The 24,717-nt window shown below is 45.6% G+C and overlaps 1 protein-coding gene across 5 annotated transcripts in view; it reads left to right on the forward strand.

Moving 5' to 3' along the window:
- ACVR1 (activin A receptor type 1) overlaps positions 1-24,406 on the forward strand; it is a 114,795-nt gene extending 90,389 nt beyond the window's left edge. For 4 of the 5 annotated variants that reach the window (XM_090045683.1, XM_090045685.1, XM_090045688.1 and 1 more), the window contains exons 9-11: positions 3,520-3,717; positions 22,268-22,398; positions 23,120-24,406. In XM_090045683.1, the coding sequence (XP_089901809.1) occupies positions 3,520-3,717; positions 22,268-22,398; positions 23,120-23,254 (464 nt within the window). In that variant the 3' untranslated portion in view covers positions 23,255-24,406. The remainder of the gene's footprint in view (positions 1-3,519; positions 3,718-22,267; positions 22,399-23,119) is intronic. The other variant, XM_090045684.1, reaches the window with a different exon arrangement.
- Positions 24,407-24,717: the final 311 nt, after the last annotated feature.

Below are 24,717 nucleotides of genomic sequence, written 5' to 3' on the forward strand. Positions count from 1 at the left end.
ACTGGCAGTGCCTGTAGGTGCCTGCTACTTTAAGGGCCAAGCCAAGTGGCCAACAGGCGCTTAATTGCGGCTGCCATTTTTGATCCATGGCTGCCTATGTAAACATGGCAGTTTGCTGCTGGCAGGCCAGGCAGTAACATTGCCTGGCTGCAAGGCTGCTTGGAACATCCTGCAGGTAAGGGCAGGAGCTGTAGGGGAGCTGGAGGCTCCTGGTCCTGGGCATGACCTAAAACTGCACCCTGCCGGGAGTGGGTGGCCTGGTAGGGCTCTCCGTGGTGCAGAAGGCCCCAGGAAATGCCAGGCCAGTGATCACCCCAGTGAAAGGCGAGTAGGGGCACCTTAATTCCAGCCCTTACCTTCGGGTGGACCATATAACATCTGAGCAGAGCAGGCCAGGTAAGCTTCTGGAGGCGCCTGAGCCTGCTGGGGGGAGTGACCCTGCAGGGCCAGGCACTCTTCCAGGAGCACCTGAGCCAGGAATGGGGGACCCCAACCTATAAGTGCAGGCAGGAGGTGAAAACCCTGCTGAGGTACTTGACTGGTCAATGCTGGGGCCAGGACCAAAAGGTCAAAAGGGCCAGGGGCCCTCTGCAATGGATGCCTGCAAAGAGCTAAGGAGTGTGGGTGTCCCAACTGGGCCTGAGACGGGGCCAGGGCTTATGGAAGCCAAAGGTCCCCAGGGTTGGGGGACACAGCTAATGGGTGAAGGCGATGGTTGAGCTAACCGCCTGATATGCCATCTGCAAGGCTTGGGCCACAGTGTAGGGGTAGAACAGAGCTGCGTATGGCCCCCCTCTTCCCCCCCCCAGTATTGGATGCCTCCCACCTTAATTAACGACATAATTAATTACCAACAAGGCGTGGCAGGTGAGACAGGTAGCCAGTGTGCCCAGAGGCAGGTGGGAAGCTAGCTTCATGGCTAGTCAGGGACCCCACCTTGCCACAGTGACCAACATAAATGCAGTTGCCCGTGAGTAATGATAACTGCCATTTTCTCAGGGTTGACTTCTCTGAGGATATAGCAAATAGAAAATGGATAATTTAATTTATTTTGCTTTTGACTCAACCACAGTAGTTCTCTGTACATATTTTCTGTACCAGGTTATCTGAAAATGTCAAAATATACTGCAGGTGGTGGGTGGGTGTTTTCACACCAAGGTGGAATGGAAATTACTTATTTTTGCTGTAATATATTTTATAATGGTGAGAAAATGGCTATTTATATGAAACCTCAGGCATTTATTTATAGGGCATTCTTCATTCATTTTCTCTGAAGGAGATTAATTAAAGAAGGTATTGTGCATCTAGGATGAATTAAGTCCTTCTTGGTGCCCATCCTGTTTTTAATTATTTTGTGGTATCTCTTCTCTCCCCCCACTCCTCCCTTACACACACTCTTCCTTTTCCTTCGTCCCCATTCTGAGGTGAGTATTTTTCTGTGCCTACCTTTTTAGCAAGTACTCTAAGTCAGTGGTGCTAACAATCTGAAAATCGTGGTCAGATAAAAACTGAATGCAGCAAAGCTTATGATAGCTTTAGAGGTGCATTACTCAAATCCTATTCCAGAACATGGTCAGTAAAATGACCATGTATATGACTTAGGTAATATAATGTACTACATATGCCAGTGAATCAAATTAAGAGCAGGTTCCTTAATTCTTTAGACAAAAAAATTGTTCTGATGTGCACATTGCCAAGTCTTATACATTAAGCTTGCTCCATTGGATTGTTACTCAATACAGGTAGATTCTAGTTTATAGTTAATAGAAGTGACAAAAGAAATCCATAACCAAAATGATGCATAGTAATGCAATAGCTTTCTAATACAGAGCAGACCAAAGCTTATGCATGCTGAAGGACACTAAATGCCATTTTTTTCTGAAACCAATAGCAAATCTACCCAAGTAGTTATATTATTATGTCACCTCACTGTTTAATGACTTCCAGACAAAATAGTCCATTGTAGGATCCCAAAGGTAACCTATTGAATGCTTATTTGTTTTTGGAGATGGAACTGGTACAGTTTTCAAACTTTTCTTTCCCTCTTGTCCCTAACACATTCCCTGTCAGTCTGTAGTAATTTGATGCCCTGATTAGCACTTGGTTTCCCCAACTCAGATTAACACCCATGTCTCCTGAGGTGAAAAACAAATGCATTCAAAACAGCGCAGTATCTCTAGAGGTCAAAAAGTGGTACAAATGCCACCATGTTGAGGACCTGCTTACAAAACTGTTGTCCCCTGACCTGGTTGCAAAACTGTTTAGTGTGTAGGGTAGAATGAGATTGACTCGTGTCCCTGAACCTTAAACTCTTGACCTGTCAGTCTGTTGGATCTTATACAGGAGAAGCCTGCATTTTGCCTAGTTTGGATAGGCAATGATCATATCATCAGATTCCTCAAACTGTTGTGTTGCCAAAGTTTGCTGAGAAAATTGCTCCGTTAAGTTTACCTCCAGGATTCAGAAAGGATCCAGTTACTTCTACTTACTGGGGCTGAGAGAGACATTAGCTGAAGAGCAGACTTGCTATAGTATCTTTTTCAGTAATAAAAAAGAGAGAACTTGCTGTGCAACTTCAAATTGACTTGAAATGCACTTAAACTGCAGGAAAGTATTTGCAAATTCTGCAGTGTGAAGCAGAGACTATGTTTTGACAAAAGACTCAGGCATCCAGTAACGATCTGGAGTTTAACATTTCAGGAGTCTGTGGTAGAAGCTTTATAAAGATGTAGCTAAAATAAACTCCTGTTAAGTTTAATTGGTACGTGTTGCTCTTCCGGAACTGGGTAAGGAAGTCGGGAAGAGTGTTTTTATTATCGGTAATGTCATACAGCTATTGCTGTTCAATTTGGAGTGATTCTGTTTACCATGGGAAAACTGGTGCTTTGCGTTCCCAAATTTACTATAATTTAGTCTCTCACAGTATGTTCCTTGCTTTAATATTTTGGAGATTTGTGCTAACCAGGTAAAGTGGTTTTGGCTGACTCATTTCAGATCGCTTTAAGGATGTTTACTTTTCACCATGTGTGCGTGTGTGGCCTTTTTTTAAACTCCTGGATTGGTCATGCAGTATTTTTCTTCTTCCTTAGCCACAGTTCAGACACATCCACCTACCCAAAAGATCCATAAATACATATAAACTCTGGGTAAAATTGTTTTCTTTACGTAACAGATGCCTTCTGGTTATACGTGCCTAGAGTAACGATGACATCCAGTGGCTGCAAAACACTTAGTCCTTGAAATGATAATGCTTTATAACAGTGCAATATACATGGTTGGTGGTAATCTTTTAAGAGATAGTTGGTCTAAGTCTATGGCCAAACTGATTGTTTTTTTGCTGTCACTTAGCAACTTTGGAGCTGACACAGCTATTCTTTGCACAGCTGCACCTAGTTGATTGCTTGTTTTCAAGTAACTTTTTGGTTTATGGAATGTGTATATATCCCTTGTATGTAGTCTGAATTCACAGATACCCATAATACAAGAACAGATTTAACAGCAGTGCTTTCTATGATTCAGGTCTTGCAGTTATGCACTCCCAAAGCACTAATCAGTTGGATGTGGGGAACAACCCTCGTGTGGGTACCAAGCGTTATATGGCTCCAGAAGTGTTGGACGAAACCATCCAAGCAGACTGTTTTGATTCTTATAAAAGGGTTGACATCTGGGCTTTCGGACTGGTTCTCTGGGAAGTTGCCAGACGTATGGTTAGCAATGGTAAGTATTTGAGGCCTGCTTATTAGGATTGCTTTTATAGAGAGGTAAGGAAATGGAAATTTAGCAGAAAGCATTTGCACCTCAGTGCATATGTTACATCGTACTTCTGTAAAGCATTTCTTTTCCAGTTGCTTGAATTTCTACCCAGTTTGAAGATCTTGGCATAGTAAATACAGTGACACAAATGTTTGCCAGTTTTGGCTGGGCTGATGTGAAAAGGGACTTTTGATGAATTCCAAATAGAGGATGAATTATTTATCACTTAAGTATTAATTGTCAATTTCAATTAAAATCTTTAAGCTGAGAAGCCTTTTGACCTCTTAAAGGTAGGCTTACACCATCTTTATTCCATACAAATGTTCTTTTAGGTATTTATTTTAAATGAAAACTCCTAGGAAATCCAAAGGAGAATATAAAATAGACAAAGGAAGTGCCAAGAATGCAGTAATGTGCTTCATATTTTACATATACTTTAGACTAGGCACTGCAGTACTTGTTCAGAGTACAGTTTCTGTGGAAAAGAATTCCAATGACTTCTTTTTGCTGGGAACACTGCTGCATTGGCAAAGGAGTCTGAAGCAAAAGGCCAGCCACATTCTTTACACCAGAGTTATTTGGCGGCCTAAAGGAATTGCCTACCTTTCAGGTGTCCCTGCCACAGTTTCAGAACCTGGCTTGGCTGCTTGGCTCAGAAGGAAGAGGGCAAACTTTGGCGTTATTGTTTTTTATGAATGTGGGTAAAGTTGATGTTCTGTTTTGCTGTAACCTTGATAAGCATGGGCCTAAGTTTAAGCTTTAAGTACCTTTCTGAATCTGTACCTATATTCTCTGAAAAAATGCTGTATGGATTAAAGATAAGAGATGAGAATTTTGGTCCCTTACTTAAATTTTGTTGGAGAAAAAGATACTATGGATGAAAGTTGTTGTCTGGGAACATAAAAGCCTGTACCTGTATAGCAAGGTATAAGTATTAATTTTGCTTTGTACCTAATCCTGCTGCTGCTACAATTGATCAAAAGGCTTGTGAGGTCAACAAAATTACTTTTGTTAAAAGAAAAAGTATGTTCTTAACTTGTTTTGTATTATCATTGTGCCTAGGAACCCTGGTCATGGATCAGGGTCAGTGAAGTGCTATATAAATACAGAAGAGAGAGCTTATATTCTAGGTACAAGATAAGGGGTGAAGACAGACAGGCAAGCACAGGAAGCAGTGGGGTGATGTTGGTCATTATGATGGCAGTAGCCATCAGAGGCATAACTGGGTAGGTTTGCACCCTAAGCCAAACCTGCTGTATGATGTGTTAGAGCCGCAGCTGCTGGCAGAGCTCTTGTAGCACAGTAGCCAGTGGGTTAACAGAGCCCTACCATTGAATGGTGTCACCAGGCATGATTAGAAAAGTTAAATATGGCAGTGGCAAAAGGCGGCTGGGGAGCAATACCCAAAAATGGCTCTGTTAACCCACTAGCTGCTGGTTTCCTTGGCACATTCACCAGTAGCGGTATCTGTCCTGACATCAGTGAGGCTTCCTGCTGTTGCCACTCTACTCTGACAGCCTGGGCAGCAGCCATTCTGGTGCCCTTTCTTGAGTCAGAACCTGGGGCTTGTGTCCTATTCATCCACCCTACATTCATCATTTATACTGGTGGTAGCTGTAACACCATCCATAGCCTAATGCTTGTAAAGTTCCTTTTGGATATTACAGTATTGCAAAAAAGAGTTTTAAGCAAGCATTCCAAAAAAGGGTACTGAGACAGCTTTGCGGATGTCTACAGGGACTCCTGCCAGCTGTAAGGGGCAGCATGGGAGAAAGCATGAAGATGCCTGTTGGAAAGTCAGACCAGTGGAGGCTGGCATTGTGGAAGCTGACCCCTTAATACCGAATGAAACAAAGGTGGGAAAGAAATGGATTATGAAGGGTTTTGAAAGTGAAGACTCATGTTAACTAACATGTAGCAATGAAAAACAAGTAAAAACCCTAGTGAAGACAAGTCAGCTATAGTTTTAATGCAAGTGAGTGTAGGACAAGGTAAACCCCAATCCTCAGGTAGTCTATATTAAAATCTGCTAATGCAGAGCTGTCCAGATACAGACTTGTGAGCTGCATTTGGCCAATGAACAGTGTATTCATGGCCTATGGGCTCCTGCTTGGGCACTGCTCCCTGCATTGCTCTTGCTGCTGTTGTTGCTGCTACTGTGATCTCCAGGCTCCTGTTCCCTTCTCCCAGCTTCCTCTGTCTGCCCCTGCTTCAAGAGTCAGGGGGCACAACCTGTGGAGGGGGGTACCTGTAGTGTCCATGGTCCGCAGCCACTCAGAAGTTAGACAACCAAGTCTAATGCACGTGAATACAAAAATCTGTTGATCTTCACTAGGATTTTGCCCTGTTGCAGTATGTGTTAACTAAGTAGAGATGAACACATTTCTGTTCTTCCATGTCCTTATCCCCCTGTTAATTTTAAAAATATTAACTTAAGCGAGTTTAAATATGCCATTCATAGCAAGTCGTCTCTGCCAATTTGCAATCTTAACTATAATGTAGGTAACAGCTCTTTTATCAAAGTGTCATGTTCTAATCAGGATGAGGATTGGTGTGATAAATAAATAACCCTTAGGCAGCTGGTTATCTCCATGTACTCTAAATGCTGCAAGGCTGGCCAAGGAAAGGCTCCTCTGTAGTTGTGGCTATCATGGGAAAATTCCCCAAAGCCAGATTTCCCTGGTTAATTCCTGGGAGCCAGAGAACTGGCCCTAGCACCCTTCCCCCCCACCCCCCAAATATCACATTGTCCCTGTGATGTAATGTATTAAGCAAAACAGACTTTCAGAGAAGAGTGCAGCAGATGAGAATCTATGATTATTGGATGTCCAGAATAAAGTATTTTAAAAAAAGTTTGAAACCTTGAACAGAATTCTAACATGGAGAATTCTTCCTTTGGAGCTCTGTAAGCATGATGGGCTAATTGAGTGGCTCTGTTGCGAGTAATTCTTCATATCTTTAAATCTGCCAAAAATAAATAAAACCTGTTCCCATGGAATTGAATTAGAATCCTGTGATTAGCTCTAGAAGCAGCACTCATATTGCTGTCTGAATTTCAGCCATCTTCTCATAAGATCTGTATTGTTCTGCTGCTGTGGAGAGGGTAATAATTATAATTGGGACTTCTTGCTGCTTTAAACACTTGGCTTTTGAACCATGATACATAGGTATGAAGCGACTGCAAGAGATGGTTAACTAGAGAAGTGAGAAAATGATAGTAAAAGAGTTGTGAGCAGTCCCCTTTTGTGGTTATAAAGAGGAGAATGGATCCTTTTTGTCAATATTTTATTGGCAAACTTTTTTTTAAGGAGTCATGGAGATTCAGTAATTGTATTTCTCAATATTTGGAAACTGGGTTGTAGTTCTTGTCATTTCAATGTCTTGAGAATTCAGTCTGTAACAATGAGGTTGTTATGCTCAGCTTTAAGTTATGAACTTTGTCTGAAATTGCATATTTTTTTCTTAACAATCCCTGAGCATTGGGGATTGGGAATCTAGTTACCAACTGTCTTAATGAGAGGCTTGTTGGATGGGTAGTAGTTTAACCAACTGTGCAATGGGTAACACTACCCAAGACAAGGGGAGAAGCTGACATGCATGAGTTGAGAAAGTGTTGGCTTCAATGTGACTGAGTAAGCAATGTTGCTCTGTTTGACAGGATCAACAATACTTACGGTGTACTTCACAGTTTTTTGGTTTTAACTTAAACTGTCAGCCTGCCTCACAAAGAAACTCAATCAGGGTAGAAAAAAATTGAATTTGAAATTCTTTAGTTATATGTGGGAAGTGTTTTTAGTTTGTATAAAATAATTCTTGCCATTTTAATTTGAACAAATTAAATTAAATTTTCATCAAATCCTTTGTGAATAGTTATTTAAATTGGTGAAGAAACAACATGTATCCCTAGTGTATTAAATATCACCTTATAAACTACTGTATTGTGATACATGTACATTATGTCTGTAGCCTGTATCAAGTCAGTCCCAAGGCCACTGCAACCACTGGGGCACCTTAGATGCTTTAACAACCCTAGTTGAGTTGCTTTGCATGATTGGTGTTTCTTCGGGTAGAGTGATCTGGTGGCACCCATCTCCTCTCCAGGTATAAATGGCTGTTGGCTCACAAGGAGCTCATCCACCCTTTGACAGGTCTTGTTTTTCATCCTGCCGGGTATCCACACACCCTCTTCGCTTAGGTAAGCCCAGGTGGGGGCACTGGTTTAATTGCCAACAGCTCAACCATGGAACAGGCTGTACTGGCTTACATGGCACCAGATAGCAAATCAAGAGAGGCCTGACCCGACGGTGGCAATCTGTATAGAATCATAGAAAATTAGGGTTGGAAGAGATCTCAGGAGGTCATCTAATCCAAGCCCCTGCTTAAAGCAGGACCATCCCAACCTATATTATCCCAGCCAAGGCTTTGACTGCCTGGGTCTTAAACTTCTAAGGATGTAGATTCCAAACCTCTCTGGGTAACCTGGTCCAGTGCTTTACTGCCCTTCTAGTGAGAGAGTTTTTCCTAATATTTAACCTGGGGTAGGTAACGTTTTTGACCAGAGTGCTGAAAAAACCCACGGTGCCTACCTTGGAAGGTGCTGGAGTGCTGGCATGCCAGAAAAAACAAACAAAACAAGGGCAGGGGGTACATGGCAGGATGCCCTGCTTGTGCCTCTGCTGCCCCTGCCCCTCAGCCCAGGGTCTGTGGCTATCAGCAGCTACCCAGAATCTGGACCAGTTGTAGCCGGGAGGCTGCAAACAGCTGCTGCCTCCCTGCCCCAGCCCTGGCCCTGGCCTCCGGGGGCGGGCAGCAGATACTGGCAGTGCTCCCCACTGTGCTGTCCTCATACACGCTGCACTCCTGGCCCTGTTGCCTCCCCTGGGCACTCTCAAGTGCAGTGTGTGTGACCCAGAGGGGCTGCACAGGGAAGGTGCCTACTGCAGCAAACTCTGCACTGCCCAGGTCACACTTCCCCTGTGTGCACAGGAGCAGCGTGGGCAGCACTCAGGGTTGAGCTCCTCGCTGCTGCCCCCACCTGCAGGGTAAGTGTGGCCAGGGCAGTGAGGAGCTTAGAGCGGCAGGCAGCTTTTTGCACCTCCCACTGTGCTGTCCTGTGCTCTGCAGAGGTGGTGGCAAGGGCAGCATAGTGGGGAGCATTGCCAGTATCTGCTGCCTCCCTGGAGCCCAGGGCTGGATCTGGGGCTGAGGCCGGGGCTGGGTGGCAGCAGCTGTTTGTAGCCTCCCAGCTGCAGCCGACCCAGGTTCTGGGCAACTGCCGATAGCCACAGAGCCTGGGCTGCTCTCAGCAAGGCTTCCATTCTCCCAGCAAGCTGCTGGGAGCAGCCCAGGCTCCATGGCTATCAGCAGCTACCTCGAACCTGGGCTGGCTGCAGCCAGCAAACAGCTGCTGCCTCCCCGTCTTGGCTGTCTCCAGGCTTCAGGCAGACGGCATGTGCCAGCACTGCACCCATTGGGGCTGGGGCCAGAGCTGTGGGCAGTGGGGCTGGGGCTGTCGGCAGCATGGGGCTGGGGCCAGGGCCTCCTGGCAGTGTGGGGCTGGGCCCCGGAGCAAGCTGGGGCTGGGGCTGCAGCTGGCCTGTCTCCAGTGCCGGGATGAGGCCTGCAGGGGCGGTGATGCTGGCTTTGGCTGGGCGTCCGCAAGGCTGGGGTCTGGTGGCAGCATGTGGCTGGGGCCTTCGGGAGCACCAGGATGGGGTCGGGTCCTGCGTGGGCCCCATCCCCATCCCCATCCCCATGTTGCCAACAGCAGCAGCACTGTGCTGGGGCTGGTGGTGGCAGTGTTGAGGGCTGGGGCCGGCCCTGCCAGCAGCTGGCACCACTGCCATGGCTGGGGCCTGGGACTGGCCCGGCCCCAGCTAGCTGCTGGGATGGGATTGGGGCCTGAGCAGGTCGCCGGCCCTGGCCCTGTCCAGGTGCTGCTGATGGCCCCGGCTTGGCAGCGGTGGTGCCGGCTGGGGCCGGGCTTGCTGGCAGCACATGGCCGGGGCTGGGGCCCATACAGGTCCACGGCCCCGGCCTCATTCCAGGGCTGCCAGTGGCCCCGGCCCCATCCCTTACCACTCCTGCTGGGCCAGGGCCATCGGCAGTGTCAGGATGAGGCCGAGGCGCTTCTGGCTGGGGGGGTGGAGCTGGGCAGGCTCTGCTGGTCCGGGATCCTGCAGAGGATTCCCCTGGATCGTACTGCCCCTGGTTCTTGTCAGTTTTGACAGAAACCAAGGACAGATAACTTGATTTTCAAAATTTTTTTAGGGGCCCTGCGGGCTGGATAGAATGGCTTCGGAGGCAGGATCTGGCCCGCAGGCCGTATTTTGCCCACCCCTGGGATAGTGCACTGTCCAGGCAGGGACAAGCCTGAACCTGTGCTTATCTGCTTAACTAGCCAATTGCATATCAAGAATGATGGCGGGGTGGCAGGTGGGGACAGAGGCCTGTGTCACTCTCCCCCTTCCCCCCCGCCTCGGGCCAGGGCTGGAGCCAGGACTGTACCCCACCTCCCCCTGGTGCTTATGGCCGGGGCCAGGCCTGCTTCCTCCCCCCCCGCTACTGCAGGCCAGGTCCAGGGCCATTCCCCCACCACCACTTCAGGCTGGGGCCTGGGCCACTCCCCACCTCCCCCTACTACTTCAGGTGGGGGCTGTTTCCCCCCTCTCCCCCCGCCACTTTGGGCCGGGCCCCATTCCCTCCCCTGCCTGCTAGGTGTACTTGTGGAGGACGTCGGCCCCTGGCTCCAAGGAGCAGATCCAGGGGGTGGGTGGGGTGAGGCCAGTGCCCCCCTGCTCCATCACCTCCGTTATGGCGGCGCTCCAGGCCCTGTCATCCCCCGTGTCTCCAAGGAGCCCCGCTCCCCTCTGGCCCCTCAGTACCCACTATCATGGCAGTGCTCTGCTGTCTGTCCCTGTCTGTGTAGGGCACTCGGGCTGCTGAAACAGCCAATCAGAGCACAAATAAAGTGTTACAGACAGATAGACAGACTTAGGCTTTTATAATATTAGATTTATTTGCTTCTCTCATAACACCTCACTTATATCTCATACCTCCCAACACCCTTCAAAAGATCTGGTGGCACACTGATTGAGAATCCTGGTTATAGGCTTTAATGTGAGTTAACCAATCAGGATTTTTACCCAGCTTCCATAGGGGACCCAGTGCTGCCCTCTCTCTTCTCTGTGCCCCAGGATTGGGCACCAAAGATTTGGTGCCACTCTGTCCTGCCTTCACATGCTGCAGTTGGTCCCTAGGGGCCTGGCACTGTCCCTTTCCAATCCTCGTGGGCCAGGATTGGGTCCTGAGGGGCTCAGCACTGCTCCTTCCTGCCTTCCGGGATTGGGTCCTGGGAAGCTTGGCAGTGCTCCCTCCTGTCTTCTGAATGCTAAGATTGGGCCCTGGGCCCAGCTCCCTGAGCTTGGTACTCCATGCAGTGTGCCAGGCTCAGGGCTCTCCATGGGCTTGGAAATTTGGCAGCAGGGGAGCAGTGCCATTGCTCTCTAACCTTCTGGACCTGTGGGGAGGGGAGCCTTGTGGGCGGGCTGAATGGCACCGTGGGCTGAATCTGGAATCATAGCGGATTCTATACTATGGATTTGCTAGTCTTCTGGCATACCACTGGATACATGGCTCCTTGTGTTAATGGTTTGAATCAGAATGGTAAACCGTACATTCCTGTTTTGTAAACATTGACTTATTTGGGTATTTCAGCTCTTAAAGGCCACCCCTTCTGTGAAATAAGCTATTCTGTCTGAATGATCATTTGGAAGAGTCAGCACCCCTCATTGCTCATCTTCTCAGTTGTTGATTAGAGTAATGGGGGGGCATAATATAATGGCTTTTCAGCAGTCTTTGTGCCTGTCATCTGACACTGTCCCTTTCCCTAGCGCTCTTGCTTGTATATTTACTTCATATTTGTAATATTCTAATCTTGCTGACTATCATTATACATTACAGAGAATGAAGACCACATAATAATCCTCGCAGTTTCAACTAGTATTTTTGTGCAAAGATATGTTTATTTGTGAAGGGAAGCCATTCAGTGCCCCAGCAGGAACTAGAAGGTGGCAGGCAGGGCAGGAGGGAGGGAGGAGTGAGGTGGTGGGGAGGAAGAGAGATGAACAGAATTAGTACCCATAGCCTGTGATGTTAAAGAAGAAAACAGCAGGTGGCCTAATGACTCATCAATTAAGCAATTAGCTGTTTGTTCACAGGTGCTCCCTCCCTCCCAGTATGGGGCTTCTTGTGGGCTGTGTTGTCTGGCTGGGCTTGCCACCGCTGCTGCCTCCTCCTCTCCCCCAAAGGGCCCCAGGAGTGGTTCCTAGCAGCACCCGTGTCCAAGCTTCTGTGCTATCGATTAAACAGTTAACTGATATAGAGGCAGTTAAACAGATAAATTTTTAAACTTTGATTCAGTTGGCAAACAACTGGTTCCCATATAGGGAAATTTTAAAATATTTCAGTTTTGAATCAGGTCCTGGCATGCTAGGAATTATATTTTCCATGCATTTAGGATTGGTATTTTACCTATTGAGAGGCTTGTTTTCTTCCCCTCTTCGAAGTGGATAAGAGAAGGATGTCATAGTTCATAATGACAATTTTGTTATGATAGTGTGGACTAGAGGTTATCATGCTGGGTTGGCATAATTCAGCACTTGTTCTGGAGCCAGCAGTGATCCCAGTGGGTCCATGAAGTTTGACTGTGGTTGGTAGCTTAAAACATTTTAAAGTTGTTTTCATAGAGTAAAGGCTAGCTCATGTTTCTCGCATCATATTTGTTAAGTATAAGTGACAGTTAATTTTAATCATTGTAAACTGAAAATATTGAATTAGAAGACTAAATGAAAATAGTAACTTAAACCCATAATGTATTTGTAGTGATAAAGAGAAAGTTTGCCCGAAAATATAAGTTTAGATCACAGTTAGAAAATAAATTAACAAAATCACTTTTCTAGTATTTGATGGCTCTCTGAACTTTTACATTCAGACATTGTAAAACTGTTCCCCCATGCATATTTTAAACTCCAGTTAAAACAAGTTTTACATTGCCCTCATTGTGAACTGGGTATCGCTGTCGGGTGATCTGGGGATGCATCTTTGTGAATTCCTCTGGAACTCACTGGAAAAGACTGGCAGCCAGGACTGGGAGTTGGCTGCGGGTAGGGGAAGGAATGAATGTTCTTCTTGGAAATAAAACAAAATATGCTTAACTCAGTATCTCAAATTTAGGTTAGTATTACTTCATGCGTGTATTAGACCTGCCTTTCTATATTCATATCAAAGCTAGTAATAAACCTCATATAAATATAGTTGTCTCGGACCCAATTTCACTTTCAATGTAGTGTTATGATCGGATAAAATCATGAACTTGCTGCCTGCCAGTTACCTTTATTCTTATATTTGTACTTTTATGATATTTTATTTTTTTTGTACAGTATTTGCCAGTCTTTAATGATGTTAAAATGGCCTTATGGACTAGAAGTAGAATTGAATTTACAAGCCCATTAAGTACAACACAAGTCAACTTTGATGTTGTGCTTGGATCCTTTTAAATGATCCAAGGTTGCCGCAGAATTTGGCTTTCTTCCTTTTGCCACGTGTGCCATTTTATATTATCTTATATAACATTTTTAGGGTGATAAAAGCCAAATTGGAGACTTGGAAGAGGCTTGTCCAATCTTTTCATGTAGTAGCTTATTGCTGGGCCTCCTATTGCACCTCAAACTTATCCATGCCTCTTTAGGTCTAATATTGAGCAAAATATTTATGGAAAAAGGGAGATTAGTTGTGGAAGCATTGTATAAGTAAGTTAGGAGACTTTTATGTGCAGTGGGAAGTTCTTTTCTGAAACTGTCTTGCTCCCCAGTATTCGGGAATACTACAGTATTACTTCCTTGGGGTAACAATATGATGTGACTGGTAGAATTCTGTCATGTTCCAGACGTGTCACCTTGTAAATCAATTTAGCTTTTAGTTTTCTCTTTTGGTCCTCTTCATTGCATCCTGATATATTTGAATCCTTTCACCATTCTAAAGTGGGATGAACTCTTTTTTGTAGGCATAATGCAAATGTTAAAGGTAAATAGTGTTAGTCATCCAGGACCCTAAATATCCTTTTTAGGCCTGGTCTGTGGTTTAAAACAGTGGCCATAGACAGGTGCTCATTTCTCCTGGTAAGAATTTCAGAGAAATGCTTAGCAATGGGAAAATTATCCAGGAGCTGGACCATACATGCATTCTTGCCCTCAGCTGGAGAGCTACACAGGTCAGCTCTCCAGCCAGGAGGCACTAGAGAGTTGTTCCACGAGCTACCCCAACCCTTAGGAGGTTATAGTACTTGGGTACCTTTGTGGGGGTAGTGGGTACCTGTAAGTTCTAGTATCTTTGGACTAGGCAAGTTCAAAGCATTAGTCTGGTTAAGTGACTTGAAAACATATGGCATATCAATTAAATCCTGTCTATCATTCAAACTGTCAGTCCTACAACCTGGCTGCACTCTTACTGCTCCGTTACGGAGAATCCTGAAACAACTGTCTGAAGGAATCACCTTTGTATTTTGTATGTCCTGTTTTACACCCATAATGTTACTTAATGTTATTTAATGTTTACCCCTCCTAGTGCATTTGAATAAGAAAAGAAAAAAATCCATTAAAAAAAGTAGGGGTGCGTTGATACAGATTTTTTGGGTTGATACTGATGGCCGATTTTAATGAGCCATAACAGCCAATGCTAATCTGATTGCCAGTATGTGGCATGACAGCATGAAGAGCAGTGTCCAGCTGGTAAGTTTGTTGGGGAAGGAGGGAGGGAAGAGATCGAGGGGCATATTGAGGCCCTCCCTGGTGAGGGAGGGAGTGGGGCTGGGGCAGGGGCATGTGCTGCCCAGGTGGAGTGGAGCAGGACGCAGGACGGAGTCATGTCTCATCCAGGGGGTGTGAGGAGAGGGTGTGTGGCTCCCACAACTTCATGCACTCCAGGAAGACATGGGGGGGAAGGTGTGCCTGCTGGATCTGTGCATGGGGTGAGGGCAAGCTGCCACTGCAGGCTTGGGCCAGGGGCAGCACTGGGCTCTTTCAGGCAGAGGGGATGTGCTGGGCTGCGGTTGGGACAAGCAGCAGTGGCACTGGGAGTGACGGCTATGGTGAATTTCGAGGTGGCTGTTGCTCCCACTTCCAGCACCACTGCCTCCTGCCTTGAGCACAGTCCAGCTCAGCCTCTCTGCTGGAAGAGCTGGGCGCAGCCCTGGCCCGCAGCAGCAGCTTGCCCTTGCCCTGTGCACAGATCTGGGGGATACATGTCCACCATGCCCTCCTGAGGTATGTCAAGCAGTGGGAGCTCCCCCCCTCCCCTTGTATTCCCTGGACGAGCTGCTTGCAGCTTTGTCCCATGCCCAGCTCCACCCTGGTTGGGAAGTGCCTGCCCCTGCCCCAGCCCCACTTCCACCCTCACTGCGGGGGCCTTGATCTGCTTCCCCCTGCCCTTTCTCGCACAACAAATTTACCAACTGTATGCTGTGCTCCTGGATGCCTGTGTGCTGCAGTGCAGCTGCGCACATGCATGGGGCATTTATCAGTGACATTATCGGCCACGTCAGCCAAAAAAAAAGCTGATTGCCGATAATGTCAATTTTTCTTATATTGATGGTGATATGACATGGAACCGATGTATCAATGCACCCCTCCAATAAAGATTTGGGATTTCTGCCTTCCTTACTTGCATGGCAATGTACCGTCTGACAGTCTCCAAAAGACTTTCTTGTCTTCCATGTTAAATACCAAATGGCTCACAGTGGCATGTGTCCAAGGCCTGTCAATCCACAGGCTACCCCTGGCGGAAATCTAGAGTTGGTAAAGCACAATGTGCTACCTTTCCCTTCCAAGGTTTTTATTTATTTATTTATTTTTGGTGGGGGTGGGGAATCATAGAAGTAGGGTCGGAAGGGACCTTGTAGATCTTCAAGTCCGACCCCATCCCCCCGCCTGGGTGGGAGGAAAACTGGACTCAAATGAGTCCAGCCAGGTAGGCATCAGGCCTCTTCTTAAAGACCCCCAGGGTAGGAGCCAGCACCACTTCCCTTGGAAGTTGGTTCCAGCTCCTAGCCACCCTAACTGTGAAGTAGTTCTTGCAGATGTCTAATCTAAACCTACTCTCCAGTAACTTGTGTCCATTATTCCTTGTTATGCCAGGGGGCGCTAGGGGAAACAAGGTCTCTCCCAAACCCTTCTGGTCCCCCCTAGTGAGTTTCTAGACAGTCACCAGGTCCCCCCTCACCCTTCTTTTGTGAAGGCTGAACAGGTTTAGGTCCCGCAGTCTTTCATTGTAGGGTCTGCCCTGTTGTCCCCGGATCATGCGGGTGGCCCACCTCTAGACCCACTCACTGTTGTCCACATCCCTCCTGAAGTGGGGCGCATAGAACTGGACACAGTACTCCAGCTGTGGCCTGACCAGAGTCGCACAGAGGGGGAGGATCACCTCCTTGGCCCTGCTAGAGATGCACCTGTGGATGCACGACAAGGTGCGGTTAGCCCTTCCAACTGTGACCTCGCATTGTCGGCCCATGTTCATCCTGGAGTCAATAATGACTCCAAGATCCCTTTCTGCCTCCGTGCTCTCAAGAAGGGAGTTTCCCATTCTATAAGTGTGCTGCTGGTTTCTGCTGCCTAAGTGCAGCACCCTGCACTTGTCAGTATTGAAACGCATCCTGTTTATGTTAGCCCACCCCTGTAACCTATCCAGATCTTGCTGCAATCTTTCTCTCCCTACTAGTGTGCTCTCCTCACCCCAAATTTTGGTATCATCAGCAAATTTAAACAGGTTGCTTTTCACCCCGTGAGTGAGACTGACCTACAGGAATGATACTGGGAGAGGGATTAAGACGGGGTGTGCAGTTATTTCAGGTGGAGGGCTGCTTAATGAGTTTTTTGTTGAGCTGTTGAGGGCTGTGTGGGTAGCCCCTTCCTTTGACACTTGCCCCATCCCCTGGTTGACATTATGGACTGGAAGTCTCCCTCCCCCACCCCCCAATCCCTGACCTTTGCCACTGGAAGTCCCTCCCTTTGCTCGCCCTCCCAAAATACTCCTTTTGGGAGCGGGGTTGCTATCTTAGAACCAGAAAAAAAAAGAACTCATACACTAAAAGTCGAATACCTACTAGAACATATTTGAATTTTATTATTACAAAAAGTATTTTTGTCATGATTTGTGTCTGCATAGTGCATGGGTTTTCAACCTTTTAAAATAAATGTAGCCCTGGTGGCCCCATTTTTAGTAAGTGTGCCCCCTGGGGGTGACGGTGGGGTGGCGAGCAGCCAGACACTGAGTCAGGGTAGGGGTGGGGGGGTGCACGCCAGATGCAGAGCAGGGTTGTGGCAAGTGGTGGCAGTGCGGCGTCTGTTCCGCCCTGCTCCTGTGAGGCAGTGGTGCGGGGTGGCAGCGCTCCATCCCCACCCTCCTCTGTGTGCCCCTTGGGACCTTTCAGAGTACCCCCGGTTGATAACCTCTGGCATAGTGTATATGAGGTGATTGGATAATAACTCAAAGATAAATTCTTAGTTTTGTATATTGTGGGGTGTGTGTATGGTAGAGTGAGGTGTGTGTATGGGGGGGATGTGCGGGGGGTGCTGCCGCTGCCTGCCATACCATGGGGGGCGGGGGGGGCATTTTCACACCCACGTCTGCATCCTCCCTCACACCCACAAACTGCCCAGCTGAGCTATTGAGCTACCACTGCCCCCTGGGCGGGGGCTCTGCACTGCTGCTAGCCCCACGATCTGTGCTTCTGCCCAGCTGCAGCCCCGCCCCTGCCACTTCCCTGCCTGCTGCCCGGAGCAAATAGGAGGCCGGGGAAGTGGAGCAGGTCCCCAGGGGCCGCAGCAGCCTGCCCAGAAGCTTCGCACTGGCTGGGCCACGCCTTTCTGCCCACAGGGTTTGGAGCGAGGTGCAGTAGGGTATGTTTGGGGCTGTGTACACAAGATAGCATTGGGCCTCTGCAAGATCAAATGGAGCAGCTGACATCTGATACCCAAGAAAAGGCCAATCTCCTAAATTACTTTTTCTCATCGGTTTTTCACCCTCCCAAGGGGATCACACTGTCAGAAAGGAAACGAACCAGCCTGGGAGCAGGTGGCAGGCCCAAAATTGATGTAGATCAGGTGAGGAAACACCTTGAGAAATGACATTCACAAGTCCACGGGCCCAAAAAGAATGCACCCGAGAGTCTTGAAGGAGCTGGCAGACATCCTTGCACCCCCCTTGGCAAAGATATTTGAAAATTTGTGGCACTCGGGTGAGGTCCCCAAAGACTGGAAAAGAGCCAACGTGGTCCCTATCTGCAAGAAAGGAAGGAGGGATGACCTGGGGAATTATAGATCAATCAGTTTGCCATCCATCCCTGGAAAAATCCTGGAGAAAATTGTCAAGGGATCCATCAACACCAAACTAATGGAAGGCAGGCTTCTCAAGGCCAGTCAACACAGCTTTGTGACTGTCAGATCTTGCCTGACCAACCTCATCTCCTATGACCAGGTGACATGAGCCCTAGACCAGGGAGATGACATGGATGTCATATATCTGGATTTCAAAAAAGCCTTTGACCTAGTTTCCCACAATGTCCTCATGGCTAAGCTAGGAAACTGTGGCCTTGATCATCTTATGTTTCAATGGCTAAGTAACTGTCTATGGGGTCGAACCCAAAGAGTGCTAGTTGACGGGAGCAAATCAACATGGCTCGGGGTGACCAGTGGAGTCCCTCAGGGCTCGGTACTTGGGCCTGTATTTTTTAACATCTTCATTAACGATCTGGAGTCAGGAGTCGCATACAAACTGGCAAAGTTCATAGATGAAATCAAATTTTGGGCGAGGGCGGTCACATCACAGGACAGGCTGGGGATACAGGCTGACTTGGACATGCTCTCAAGATGGGCTGACCAACACCTGATGGCCTTCAATGTAGAGAAGTGTAAGGTGCTGCACCTTGATAGGAAGAACCATCAACATACTTACAAGCTTGGCAGTGCTACGCTTGCTAGCACCATGGCTTTAAAGATACTTGGGGGTCCTGATTGACCACAAGATGAATATGAGTCACCAATGCAATGCTGTGGCTGGCAACACAAACCAAACTCTGAGGTGCATCTAGCTATGCATCTCAAGCAAAACCAGGGATGTCATCCTCCCGATTTACTCGGCCTTGGTGAGGCTGCAGCTGGAGTACTGTGTCTAGTTTTGGGCCCCCCACTTCAGGAGGGATGTGGAAAAGCTTGAGAGAGTCCAGAGGAGAGCCACTTGTACGGCCTGCCCTCCAGGCACTAGATCATACAAGCAGAGGCTGAGGGATTTGGGACTCTTCAGTCTGGAAAAGAGAAGACTCAGGGGGGACTTGCTACCAGCTTACAATTCTATATGAGGGGTACATCAGGATCTGGGAGAATAGCTGTTCACCAGAGCTCCTCAAGGGGTAACAAGGTCTAACAGCCACAAACTCCAGAAAGGTCGATTTAGACTAGACGTAAGAAAAAGTTCTTTGTGGTGCGTGTGTCCAGGGTTTGGAACAGACTCCACCAGAGTCTGCAAGCACCTACTCTGGACTCTTTAAAGAAATATCTGGATATCTTTCTTGCTGGGATCACTTGATCCCGGCTGACTTCCTACCTATGGCGGTGGGGCTGGACTTGATGATCTCACTAGGTCCCTTCTAGCCCCTAATGTCTTTGAAGTCTATGGGTGCCTTGCTCCCACCCTTGTGGGCAGAAGGGCTGGGTGGGGTACAATTTGTTGGGGGGTGCCGCAGGCCAGATGAAAATGCTTGGCAGGCCAGATGGCCTGCAGGCCATATTTTGATCACCCCTTGATTAAGAACATGGGTTGAGTTGAATAGAGTAGTTAACACCTTGCAGTGCTGTTATGAGCTACATTCATATCTGTAGGATGGTCTTCCAGCTCAGAATAGAATAGGCTGTTTCACACCTCTGAGAAAGAGACTGTTGATTCAGTGGGTCAGGTGTTTGGCTTGAAAAGCATGACCAAAACAGAGCTTGAAGAGCCCACATAGGTAGAGGGATGTAGTGGGGCTGTCTAACAGGCTGTTTAGATTACATAATCCAGGTTGCTACTTGCAATGAAGGTACTTGGCAGCTGAGGGCACCAGAAGCAAGGATCACTTACGTACAAATACCTTCTAAAATGCTAATTTTTTTCTACTATTCTGTTTTAAAATGTCAATGGCTTCTAAAACACTAATATGTTGGGATTGCTTGTGATGGGGTGGAGAGCATGATCCGGGAATGGCGCAGGGACAGTGGAAGGGAGTAGAGGAGAGAGACGTGCCTGCAGTTGTTGTAACCAACATGGAGCTAAATTATTAGGGCTGGAGGACCTAGCCCATGTCTCACCAGCCTTGTTAAAAGCTGCACGCTCCTGACCTTTTCAAAGTATGACCATAGCCTCCATTCCATACCAAAGGGTACAGGGTGAGAGGAGGATATCTTAAAGTCCTTTACCTAACGGCTCTAGCATCTGAGCTGCAAATCTACCTAAAAGCTGCTTTAAAGCTCACTGATTCCTACAAATTACATTTCTCTTCCCATTTAGAAAACCAAGAAAATTCACTGATAAAACTTCATTAACGCAGAAGCTTTCAGGTTATCCAGCAGCATCTCATGGACTTCCAGAACATTGAATTCAGGATGAGCAGCACTACAGTGCTATCCCACCCAATATGAACTTTGATTTCTTTGTGCATGAATGCCTATAATATGCAGGTTTTGAACTGTGCTGAACAGGAACTACATATCCCTACCCTGCAACTAACTACTTACCCAGTCCACGGTTAGCCAGTCCACAGAGACCATCATGTCTGCTAAAACTGACACCCCCTTCACTACCTTTCATGTTTCTATTGTTCTACAGCACATGATTCTATCTAGGACAGTCACTGTACCCATCATTAAACACACTGACCACAGTATTTTTCAGACAACTTCTGACAGCCCATTTGGCAAGAAGCCTGTTTGCTCAGCAGTAGTGAGCCAAACCTGAGTTTGAGTCAGGTCAGTTGATATATATCTCCAGAGAAAAAGCAGCATTTCGTAAGCAACTTTCCTTTGAAGCAACAGGCTGAGCGTATATAAGGACTTCGTTGCTTTTTGTCTTTCTTCATGTGTTAAGGAAACGTGTGTATGATTTATCTCTCAAAAGGGATGAATCCAATAATGCAGTGATGAAATGAAGTATACTGTGGGTCTGTTATGACACAAAAAGCAGAGGCACTCGACCCTCCCTTGTATGGTGTTCCCACATCACCTGCAGCTCTGGCAAGCTGATTCAACTCTTGCTACCATTCAGTATGGCTGGGCAACACTGAACACAGCTGGAGTCCTTGCAGAAGGCTCTATTTAGCTATTGCCAGCTCTAAGCTGTAGATTTAAAGTGTGTGTGTGCGCGTGCACACGTACATGCACAGGTGTGTGCTTGTATGTACATGCTATTGTAACTCTGTTACCTATATTACTGTCACCTATAGCTTCTGTAGTTTTGAAATCAACTTTACAGTTTTACTTCTTCCTAGAAATATAGTAACTTGGCTTTGTGATGACATGTGACTTTTTAAAAACAATATATGTGTATGTGTGTGTGTATATGTGTAACTGAGCTATACCTTTATTTGAGATGGCAGTGTGATGGTGCAAAAAGACTTAATTGTGTTTTGTCTTTCTCCATGTATCATGACTGCATGCGATTACCCAGCAAGGCCAATAATTTTTCTTCATCATTTCTGAACAGAAATCCCACTTGTCTGGAAATTTTGTGAATTTACATGCATTTCACAAGGACACAAGAGTCAGTTTATACAATTAATACAATTATAAGTGATTGAAAGTGATTAAATCTGTGATTAACAATGCCTAACTCTATTAAATACGTCAGGAGAGGAAATGTACAGTTACTGTACAGGTGCTTAAGTAAAACTGACTTTACCTTTTTGAGTTGTTTACCAGGAGTAAACAATGGCTTTTGTTTGAGAGTGCCATCAGGAAAGTATCTTGTATTAAAAGCTATCTAGTCCTCTTAACCTTTTGTCATTTGATTCTCTCATGTGTGAGAACCTCACTAGCTTTCCACCCATAGTGATTTAGGAAGCAGCGTGGGTAGATAATCATGCTTGTGTTAGTTCCTGTAATACTTCTGAGTTCTGATCGTAGCTCTGCCTTGGGCAAGTTAGCTAGTTTTTCTGTGTTTTTAGCTTCTCCAATTACAAAATAGAGATGATTCTTGTTTGCCTCTCAGGCTTCTTGTGCACTGATTTAATATCTTAAAATGCAAAGCTACAGATATGGTGGTAATATTCCATTTTGTAATAGCTGTTCAGCACTCCACACCATCCTTTTCTGAAAGATTATTGCATGTCTCAGTCGGTTAAATCATGTAACCTCATCCTCTGTGTAGCAGTGTTGTCTTACTGATGAAGATACTAAAACAACAGTGTGCTAACATAAGCCTTTTTGTCTCCTAGGTATTGTAGAAGACTATAAACCACCATTCTATGATTTGGTTCCTAATGACCCAAGTTTTGAAGATATGAGAAAAGTGGTCTGTGTAGATCAGCAAAGGCCAAACATTCCCAACAGATGGTTCTCAGACCCAGTAAGTGTGCAAGTCCAAGTTCATGTCTTGAAACATCAGATTATCTCCTCCTTCGTTCTTCTGGCATAGACTGTTTTAGAGCTCCTTTATTTCTTTTTCTTCACCAGAATCTATTTAGTAGTGTCCTCAAAAATCTCAATTTTTTTCTCTGTTTCTGAAGTGGTAGAATTTATGGTTAAATCTATGTAGTGTAGATGAGGGAATGGAGCATGTGGGCATTATTTGTCCAGGACCTACAAAATATTATAGTTGTATAGTCCTTGGCTGTGCTGCCACCAAAGACAGTTATTTCCTGGTAATGCAAAGCTGCACTGGGTATTGAACTTAGAAGCAGAAAAGTACCTGTATTTGTTACTGGACTTCTACATTGATTTTACAGAAAAAGTTAAGCTGAAAATAAATACAAGAAGAAGTATTTTGTTAGTAAAACTGTATTCTTGAATGTTTAAAACTATCCGAGTTTGACATCATCTCTTGTTTTCATCTGGCCAGTGCATCCTCTGGACCCCATCTTCCTAAAATGCTGGATAGTTTCTATGTATCCAATACTTCATACATCTGTAGAGTTTTTTTGTGTTTGAGGACCAGATTTTTTTTTTTAGGTGGCAATGAACTGCACTATAGATTCTCAATCTTGGAGTATTAATCAGGCAGTAAGTAAAGTCTCTGAAGGTCGTTGGTTTGTGATTTGTGACTTTTTTTGTTTTTATTCTCTTTCCAGACATTAACATCCCTTGCCAAACTGATGAAAGAATGCTGGTATCAAAACCCATCAGCAAGACTAACAGCCCTGCGAATCAAAAAGACTTTGACCAAAATTGATAATTCCTTAGATAAGCTGAAAGCTGACTGTTGACACTTTTTTTTTTCATGGAGCAATCCTGATGGAAGGCTTTTGTCTGGCTCAGAAGTGTTCTGGCCTGACAAGTTTTAGAATGGGTCCCAAGTGGCTTCTTTATAGTGGCAGAAGTTCTTACCTAGTCATCTGTTTGGGAGGCAGTGGAACCATAAGAACTTTTGTTCATTGACTTCAATGGGCATTTCACGAATGGTCAAGCTACACAGACTCATGGTGGAAGTACTGTTTCAAAGGTAGTGGCCTGAAGGAAGACAGAAATTCTAAGACAAGATCAGGGCATTAAACAATGGTTTTAATAGACTTTTTTGTTTGTTTTTATTCTTTGTTTTTATGTCTCCTAGTCACTCCCAGGGTAAACACATGGAAGTGGGAAATTTTAATCAGCAATATTGCCTGTGCTTCTCTTCTTTATTGCACTAGGAATTCTTTGCATTCCTTACTTGCACTGTCACTGTTAATTTTAAAGATATGACTTGCCAAAAATATGATTGGTTATGTACTCCATTGATCTATGCCTGAAATATAGGAAATCAATTTGGCAAACTGAAAAGGTAACTGTCAGATTTTTTTTAGCTGCATTTTACATGTGTACTGAAGTTTACAGTAATGCTGAACATTAGGAAATTCTTGTTTATAAAAAACTTGCAAATTATTTATTACTAGTGCACTTGTCAGTTTTTTAAAAAGCTGAAATAAGTGTATAAAGTTAAAGCTTATTTTTATGTGGCCTCTTTCATGATTTCTTACACAAATCTTTTTTGTAACACAATATAACCTGGCACAGAAATTTGTTTTCTGTATCATCATATTACAACTTGATAGTCACATTTTAAGTGCTTCACATTTGTAGGTGTGTGGTCTGTAACAAATATTTTCAGTTCAAATGGAGAACATATATAGCCATTACCCACATGACACTGCATCTAGTATCCTACTGATATAGAAATGAAAGCAATGGAAGATGTCAGTAGAGTTTTAGGTCACGAATGCCATGGGGAAAATGCATTTTTCTTCTAAGCTATATAATGTGCATTTAAACTCTGCCAGAAAAAATAACTATTTTGTTTTAATCTACTTTTTCTATTTAGTAGTTATTTGTATGAATTAAATAGAATGTTTTCAAGCCAAACAAACAAGTGTGTTAGTTCTCTTACTGTCTATTAATAACGGAACAATGTACTAATTATAGTAGTGTGTGGTATCTTTCAGTTGCATTTTGCAAGCTAGCTACAAGAGTTGTCTACATCAGTACTCAGATGGAACCTAAGTGCTAAGGCATATATATTATTGATTATTCATTTAGGTGGCATTCTTTGCTTTAAGGTAATACTGAACCAATACCCCTGAATAATATTGGAGGGAACTGGTACAATTTTTGGAGGAGCTATAAATCTGACCCGAGGTTGTCGTCGTCATCATCATCATCATCATCTTGTGTCTCTACACTACATTTTACTATT

Source organism: Crocodylus siamensis, chromosome 4 (genome assembly GCF_052110815.1).
Source record: "Crocodylus siamensis isolate JL-2025a chromosome 4, ASM5211081v1, whole genome shotgun sequence".
NCBI classification, from domain to species: Eukaryota; Metazoa; Chordata; order Crocodylia; family Crocodylidae; genus Crocodylus; species Crocodylus siamensis.